Raw genomic sequence first — 8,939 nt, 5'->3', positions numbered from 1 at the left:
GGGGCCTGGGTTTGATACCTGGTCGGGGAACTAAGATCCTGCAATCTGTGTGGCTCAGCCAAAAAAAAGAAAAGTCCCAAAAGACAAACAAACAAAAACCAAAACAGAATACCCTATGGAATTATCGTAAGAAATAGATTACATTTGTGGAAATTGTAGAAAATGCCTGTCCCTTTCTCGGTGCTTCATAAATGCTACCTATTCACCTACCATGTGTGAAGTGGAGAGGTAGAGGGAAGGTGCTGGGTAACACAGGGATCTCAGCCCGGTGCTTTGTAATGACCTGGGAGAAGGGGATGAGGGGTGAAAAGGCGGTTCAAGAGGGAGGGGATGCATGTATACTTATAGCTGATTCATATTGTTCTAAGGCAGAAACCAACACATTGGAAAGCAATTATCCTCCAGTTAAAAACACATTTTAAAAAATGTTAATACATTCCTGTTTACTACAGTTTGATCAAATTTTCAAAGGGGCCTGATGTCGCCCCCTTCCCCTCAAAACTGAGAACGCCCATCACATGGAGACTGGACGTGATGCCGTAGGGAAGAACAGGAGAATATGACCGGAATCCTGGGTGGTGTGGGGTGGGGGTAGGGGAAGACCGGAAGAAGTTACATAAATGGGGAGAGATGAAGAGAGAAGCGGCTGAAAGGAGACCCCAGGAAGAGAGACAAGGAGGTGCTGAGGAAGAACAGGCAACTGAAGGTCAGGGTGCACGTTAGTTCTGGGGTTAAGATGTAAAACAGTCTATTGCGGCTAGAGATGAGGGGTGGGGGTGAGGAAGTGGAGGGAGGGCAGGAGGAAATCAGGGAAGGATGCTTTCTGGTTCACCCGTGGTAAAGTCTGAAATTCTCTCTGCCTCGGAGGAGAGCCCCGAGAGTCGAAAAGAGTCGAATACGACCGAAGCAACTTAGCACCCACGCACAGAGCCAAGCGTGGGTGCGGGGAATGGAATGGATAATAAAAATTAAGAGCCTCAGAGCAAAGTGTGAGCGTCCCTGTTCATCCTGCCCTTCGCCCCATCATCTCTGACCCTGGAATCTACCTACCTCCTCAAGAGGCACCCGTGTCATTTCTCTCGGTCCCATCCGTTTCCAGTCTAGCCAGGGCAGCTGGACCCAACACGGCAAAAGGGGCATCGCCAACAGCCTGTCAAAGGTCTGCCCCACCAGCTTGTGTTGCTTCCTTGGTTCCAAATATGCAAGAAGCAGATGTTGCCCCTGGAATCGGAGGCGAGGGCACTGGCATTCCACCTCGGGCAGTGCGGTCCTCCAACTCCCCCATCCCAGTCAAACAAGTGGCCGTCATTTACAAAAACACAACACACGCTGGGTTTTAATGAGAAAATAATTGTATACTTGCATTGAATGCCTCACAATCACTATAAAACCAAAGCAGGATAATAACATTGAAGTGGTTAACAGACACAGGAGAGCCAGAGTATCATTTTCAAACACAGTATTGCTGCTTTTTGCCCCCTCCTCCAAAAAAGGGAAAAAAAAAGTCATTTGGGTAAAGAGCAACACAAAATCAAAATTGGCAGCTCACTCACTGAATGCTTAAAATTCAGGAAATTGGTTCTGTCACTAAAACTGGATATAGTCACCATCTCTAAACACATAGGTTATTTTTTTTTCAATACATAGTTTAATGACATCCATTCTTTAGTTGGAAAAAATGTTAAATTATTTGTCTTCAGAGACAAGAGTCAACACTGTTTTAGTGTTCCTTGTTAGGCTGTGTGTGTGTGTTGTGTATATATGTGGACACTGAGCTATATACGGCTTATACGTCACTGTCTACGGTGGGCGGCATGCACAGGTGTAAAAAGGCAAGGAAACGGCACGTGTCCTTCACGCTGGACACAGCCCAGCCTCCTGCCACTGACAGACCCTGTTTCCATAATTTCTGGATGAGAAAGCCAAGGAATGTCAGTAGGTAATCAGTTCCGGAGGAAAGTGGACATCTATAAACACTGTGGAATGGAGTACTTTCAGGAAAGCTTTTAACATCTACAGAATCTAAACATTTGTTCTAGCTGAGATTAACAAGCTTGCGTGCTATTTGGGGGCAGGGATGAGCATCAGAGGCCAATTTGTGGACAAGCCTCTTCCTCTCAACCGATGAGGCAGGAGTGATTTTCCTCCAGGTCTGCTGCATTTTCACACAGTTTAAGGGGTCCGTTTGGGATCCCAGAGCCTAGCATAGTGATATGTACAAAGCCACGGCCCAATGTTTCTTAAATGAGTAAAAAAACTCAAGAGCGCAGAGAAAACCTGGCTCTTCCAAGGGAACTGTAATGTATGTTTTAACAGGGTTGTGACTGTGTGGAACAGCAGTCATCAGAAGGGAACAAGCAAAGGCTGGAGATGTGGGGGCCACAGTTAAACGGCTTTGTGACTGTGAGGGGGTCACGGAAACGCTGCAATTGTTGCCTACTCAAAGCGTGGACCAAAGGATCCCGACTCTGTAACTCTACGCAATAAGTGTGTCTGGTTCAATCAACTGTAGTCAAAGACCGATTTATCTGCCTCCACAGCAACTGTAGGAATTGCGTGGCCTTCTAAGCTTTCTTTTCAGCTGCCCATTCTCTTCTCAAATGGAGGTTCAAGGTGGGTACACAGTTTCCTTCAAAACAGAACCAAAAACTTCAGGCAAGTCCTGAGGACTCTTTCCTCTTTCGAAAGATGGGGAGTCCATCTGCATCTAGTCTACGGTCACGACCAGATCCAGAGTTAGTCCAGAAATCATGAAGAATAGAACACTCTGCTCTGCAGGTGGCAAGCAGCCCGTGTCCCTGGGCCACACGATGCTACTGTCCCATCAGTGGTCACTCCCGTGCCTGTCTTGGGAACATGCTGGAAATCCTCAGGGTACTCCCATGTCACCAGTCAGGACTCCTCACCTCTTTTTCCTGGGAACGTCTGTCTCTGTGGCAGCCTCTTCCACTTGAAAAAAGAATTCCTAACAGCAGGGATCTTATTTGTCACAAGTCCACTGGCTAGCACAGTTTGTTGACTCTTCATTTGGAATGCTCAGGGGCATGAACCATTTGAAGATGGCGCTAATTACCCATCTGTAGAGTTTGGCTTCAAATTGCAGGTTCCCTTGGCAGTTTCAAAGTTGTAAGTTATCCGACAGTTCCATTTCTACTTTGTGTCCACCACTTGTTTATGAATAAACTTTCCCCTAAAATCAACATTAGTCTAATAAAAGAAGCAAAGATAGTGTGCATGACATCTACATACAAATTTTGTGGAACTGCTACTTGTCAGAATAACCTATTAGCGCTTATGACAGAACAATATAAAAACAAAAAGGAATTTTAGTGAGGTCTAACTTACTTATTGCTTTTTTTTGAAAAAAAAACAACCAAAAAACAAAACCCACAGTTTTAAAACAAAGGGCACAATATTGTAAAGTAATTATCCTCTAATTAAAAAAAAAAAAAGGACCAAAAAAGAGAATGCTGGTCAGTTTTTTTCTCATGGCCAGAGTTAAAAAATTTCTCATCCAGAAATTGAGGGCATTTCATGATTGAATACCCTTATCATATTGCTTTGAAAGACAGAAAGAGTAAAGCTGGCATCCTTTAGCCTATACTAAGCATGAATACAAAGCATGAGAATAAATATGAAACTTTCCTAAATGTCAAATTACAAAACTGCTCAAAACTTTGCCATTGTGACTCATGCAAATACCATGTTAGGTCCACTTAATATTACAAATACTGTATCAGCTCAGAGCCTCTGTATCCTTTTCATAAAAAAGAAATTCTCGCTCACTCCTGATGCTGGCAAACAGCTTTGGAGGAAACAAGTGAACACCTTTGTCCCACAACCATTCTGGAATTTTAATCCTCACACACATACACACATACACCCTTACTTGTGAGCACTCATGCGCTTTGTGAAAATACACAAAGGCATGTGTGGGCACACAGGCATGCGCATGCACGTGTGCACGCACACACACACACCCCATCTTTAGGATTTGTAGCTGATCCTAAGCCTGCACTTAAATTTCTATTCTATATTTTTTTCTGTATCATCCTGAAAAATACTGGTTGCTCAGCAAAAATAATCTCTCTTACTTCCTCATTTTCCCGCTCTTTCTCCCTCCCTTATTCTCTACCTTTCATGAGCCTTCTTTACCGTTTCCTTTCTGACTGATCCAAAATAATCTGTCATCTTCCTGCTCCCTTGAAGGTTCACTTTATATATAAAATATACTTATAAACACCTCTTTATTTCTCATCTACCTCTCCAAGGCAAGAGTTCACCCTTTTTTCAATTATTGCCACTCTAAAAATATCCCTCCCCTCTTGAACCATGCTGTTCAATGTGTACAGGTTTTATACATGGATAGATTCCCCCACCCCATCATAAAAATAGTTGTTGCCCCCTAAATATAGTCTTCATATAAAGAAACAGAATTGTGAAAATGTGTTCTCATAAACTGTAGCTCAGTCAGTATCATAAGCAGACAAGATCCTAAAGCTAAAATAATCCATTTGGTTTGGCTTTCTGCCCCCACTTCCTCAACCTCCTAATGTAGAACAGATTGTGTTTGCAACAGGAAGAAATCTTGTCTTCAAAATACGGATTGTGATCATTCATTGCTCCTAATTAAAAACAATTAAATGAAAGAGATATGGGACGATAGTTGCCTCTTCTGGGCAAATGGAGAGAGAAACCTTATTTTATGGCTGCTGGAGTAAATGGAGTTGGTCCGACACCTGTGATGCAGTCATGGGTGGGAAACTAGTGCAGGTACAGGGAAATACCCTCTGCCAGGTGGATGGCACCAGCTTCTCAGATTCTCCAAATGGCCACATCTCCATTGTTTTCCTCATCACCAGGCAGCCTGGTCTTGGTTCTGCCTGGAGCAACCATGTCGGTTTGCTCATAATTTGTCCTTTTGGATCAACTGTGGTCCAAACCCAGGCGATCCTTTGAGTCACACACACACACACAAAACCCTTTTTCTTTTGACTCCCAGGAGTTTGAGTTTGATGGGTGGACTGCTTTTTCACTTTATTTTTTCATCACTGTAAATTATAACTTCTGGCCTGCATAAGGATTGCTGAGTTTGTTTGCACTTTAATAAATATTCTATTAAAATGCTTTGACTTATTGATTTCTTGGTTTCTTGGGAACCCAAGCACCAAAGAAGCTTCCTGGGTGAGGAAGTTGATTATTCATTGTCTTCTTCCTCTTGGTTGGCATAGATCCCCGCCTCCCAGCGCAAAGCCAATGCGCTCTTTCTTCGATTAACCCGTGTGGCCTCAAGGACCTGAAGAGAGAAGGAAAAAAGTTACACAGAGTTCATGGATATCAGTCATGTACACAAACTGACTTCTCTGTTTCTTTCCTCCTTTTCCTCCCTCAACCGTGTCTAATGAATGAGGGAAGTAAGTGTCTGAACCAGCTGGGAGACGGGAGAGAATGAAAGTAAAGGTGGGTGGTGGGAGGTCCTGGGGGTGCCTTCATCCCACAGCCAAAGTTCACTTGCCATCTGACCCATCATTCTCAGTATAGAGAGATTTAATTTTCCTGAAATGTTCTGCAAGTTTTGTTGAACTAGACTTGACCCTCCATCAAGCTTTTTGATAACAAAGCAGATCGCTACATGCTCTAGATGAGCGCAATGTTCTGTTGGCAATGTTCTGCATCTGCACTATCCAATATAGCAGCCACTGGCCACACGCAGCTACTGAGTGCTTGAACATGGCTTGTGTGGCTGAGAAACTAAATACTTGATTTCAGTAGCCTCTTGGAACTAGTGACTGCCACATTAGCACAGCTATGAATGGTTTTAGCCTCCAGAAAAGAATTCCAAACAACTGAACCAGTGTGGATTCATTCCATCAAGCTTTATGGACCTATGTAAGCTGTGATCTTATCTATATCACAAAAATCTACTTTGGTATAATTAAGCTTGCAAGAGGAATTAAGCGGAAAGAAAAAGAGCTTCTGGGGCCAATAATAAAGGAATCTGAGCATACTGACGTAGCATCAGGGCCATAGGTACTCATAAAGGAAATGGAAGGTGACAACATCGAGGACAAATTGGCTCACCACCATCGGGGTGAGGCCACCCTCCCTCTGGTTCCCTAGAAGAGCCTGTTTGCAGGGGAAACCTCCAGCCAGTCTGCTCCTGCTTGAGTTTGATCCAGATGACATCCACATGAATGACATTTAGGTTGCCAACACAGGAGAAACGGTTCAATTTCATAACACTTCACCAAAAGCAAGCCCATGCACACCACTCAGCTCAATAATTGTGGCGCTGGCTTCGGACGTGCAGTTCCTGAATTTAAAGAGAAGTCCAGTAGAGCCAACACTGGTTGGTTATCCAACCAATATGGAATGAAGCTTTTGTTTATGTGAAGAACAATCATTTTGGCAAGCGACAGAGATGCTGGCAACTTCAGAGAAGCAAGGAGATGCAGGTTTACAGGCAGTGCTGAGAGCCCAGACATAAGTAGATTCTGGACAGATTAAGGTCTGGGCGGGGCAGGGGAGGGGCAGGGAGAGGCATCTCAGTTTGCTTCTCTGCACCTGTGATAAATGAATGGACTTCCTAGAGCTGCAGTGCACTTTTCTATGGGAAGGCTTCCCTAGCCCTCCTAGCAGGGACGGCTGGACAGGACACATGGGACACAACTCGGTCAGGTCTCCTGAAGGGATGTTCATCATGAAGAACATAAGCCATGTCCTAAAGTGTTGGTGTATAAGCATATCATGGTCACTTAGTCAATATCTAAAAATAAGACATCAGTAGAAGGATGCTTCCAAGTCTGGCAGAGTTAAATAGCAGTCTTCAGGTCAATGCGTGGTAACATGGTACCGGGAGGCAGTGCGGGACTGGAATGGCAAGTGCTGAGCTTTATTTCCAGCTCTGTGCCTGCAACGCGTTGCTGCTGTTCATGGCATCTTGTGTCTCTTAAACTTTACGTATAAAGAAAGTTCATCTATAAACACAACACCTGCCCTATTTCACAGGCTCTTTCAGGAAGAGGGGTAGACTCTGAATGAAGTCCAAGTAGGTCTAAGGTTAAATCCTAGTAACTATATGACATTGGGAAGGTTTATTATTTCTGTGCCTCAGTTTCCTTATATGTAAAATGGGGATAATAAAAAACCATAGTACCAAGTTGGTCTGAGGAATAAATGAGGCAATGCATGTAAAGCATTTAGCATAGTTTCCAGGGCATAGTAAGTTCTCAAACAGTAGTTATGCATTTCTCTCATCATGTGAAAGGGCTTTATAAGCAATCAGGTGGTATTCTAACATAAGGCATTTTGACAAGGAGTTCTCATTGTGTAAAACAGTCATATGTTTGCCTTGCAGACTGAAGATAAAAACCGAATGGTTTACATAAGAGCTAAAAATCAATCTAAGGTTCTGAAAAAAAATGTCCCCATCCATTTCAGACAGCCTTAGGCCCTGTTTTAATTCTCAATCATGTTGAATAAATTTACCTTACTCTGTTTTTTGGGAACCCGTATCAATCCAACTACCCAACCATCTTACAGCTATTTCTTGGGTTTCTACCAAGTGTCAGGCATAGTACTTCATGTTTAGGACAGAAGAGACAGAGTCTCTTCCCTCCTGGAGCTTAGTCACCAAAAAGTGCAATGGGCAGAGAAATGATTTATAATTACACAAACATTCAGTACAGCTTGGATCTGAACAGCTACTTGTGGCAACCCAAATAATTCATCTGTACCAACAGTGAGCCCTCTTTTCTTCTTTCATCCCCCTAATTTATATGCTACTTATCATGAGCCTGGATTTCTAATGAAATCTAAAGTCACTAGTAAAGGCACAGATCAGATAAGCAACAGGGCATAACTAACAGAGCCAGTGACCTTGCTATCAAATCGTCTTCAGGTCTACGAGGCTTATGATCTAGGGCTGGCTCAGGAGTGAAGCCATCCTACTACTGGCCTTCTGAAGATTCAAAAGCCAAGCCCTTGGGGAAGGTATATAGATGAGTCTCTGCTGCACAATTAATACAGAATATTGGGTGTGTGTGACTAAAGCTCTAGCAAATCTAGAACTCTTGTTCTAGATTTTTGTGTATTAACTTTATTTCCTAAAGTGTGTTCCTTTCCTTTCTGGTTTAAGAAAAGCACTTGCCTCCAGGGCTCTGATAATAATAAACACATACATCACAGGTACCATGAACCAGCTGAGGTTTTAATCCTTGCCACTGTTCTATGGGATTCATACTATTACTACTTGCATTTCACATATGAAAAAACTGAACCAAAAGGAGGTTTAAATAATCAGACTAGAAGGAGGAAAAGTTAACATTTGACCCCAGAACTCTGGGTGTGGAGTCGATGCTCTGGGTACCATGTTCCACTGCTGCTCAGTGGCTGGGAGGAATTTGAAGGAAGAAGAATCAGAAAGGACAATATACGTTCCCCATAGAAATAGAGAGAAAAAAAACATAGAAAGACCTGATTTAAGGTTTTATCTTCCACAAATTAATTCAGATTTAGGTCTGGTGGGAGAAAGAAAAAAATCAATTCTCTCTGAACAACCTTCTAATATTAATTTTTCTCTCCAATGCTTAGGGAATTCAAGTGAATCACTTCACTTTGAGTAGCAATCAGCCTAGACAATTTTATTTTGGGGATGTGAAACAAATGACAGATGTGTTAAGTAATGTTTATATTAATATTTTATCCCCCATCTCTTCCTCTGAAGGTAGATAGGGCCCAGTTTTATCTTCCTTGGATGGATGAGACCAGATTTTCATCAATCTTATGTTGAGTCAAAGGGAATGTGGGCTTAGGGTCTAATTCTTAAACTACCTTCCCCCCACTGAGAACCACAGTTAGACACTGAAGAAGGTCCATGTAATGATTTCGCAGTATTCATTTTATACTTTCTGAAAAAAAGACCACTGATAATCATCAAT

At 42.8% G+C, this 8,939-nt stretch overlaps 1 protein-coding gene across 26 annotated transcripts in view; it reads right to left on the bottom strand.

The window, feature by feature from the left end:
• Nucleotides 1-1,334: 1,334 nt before the first annotated feature.
• Nucleotides 1,335-8,939, bottom strand: part of PALM2AKAP2 (PALM2 and AKAP2 fusion) — a 473,479-nt gene continuing 465,874 nt past the window's right edge. For all 26 annotated transcript variants that reach the window (XM_081526345.1, XM_081526427.1, XM_081526404.1 and 23 more), the window contains one exon: nt 1,335-5,296. In XM_081526345.1, the coding sequence (XP_081382471.1) occupies nt 5,289-5,296 (8 nt within the window). In that variant the 3' untranslated portion in view covers nt 1,335-5,288. The remainder of the gene's footprint in view (nt 5,297-8,939) is intronic.

The sequence above is a fragment of the Giraffa tippelskirchi genome, chromosome 1, assembly GCF_054371585.1.
Source record: "Giraffa tippelskirchi isolate mGirTip1 chromosome 1, T2T-mGirTip1v1.2.pri, whole genome shotgun sequence".
In the NCBI taxonomy this organism is placed as follows: Eukaryota; Metazoa; Chordata; class Mammalia; order Artiodactyla; family Giraffidae; genus Giraffa; species Giraffa tippelskirchi.
This window is presented reverse-complemented; position numbering and strand designations above follow the sequence as displayed.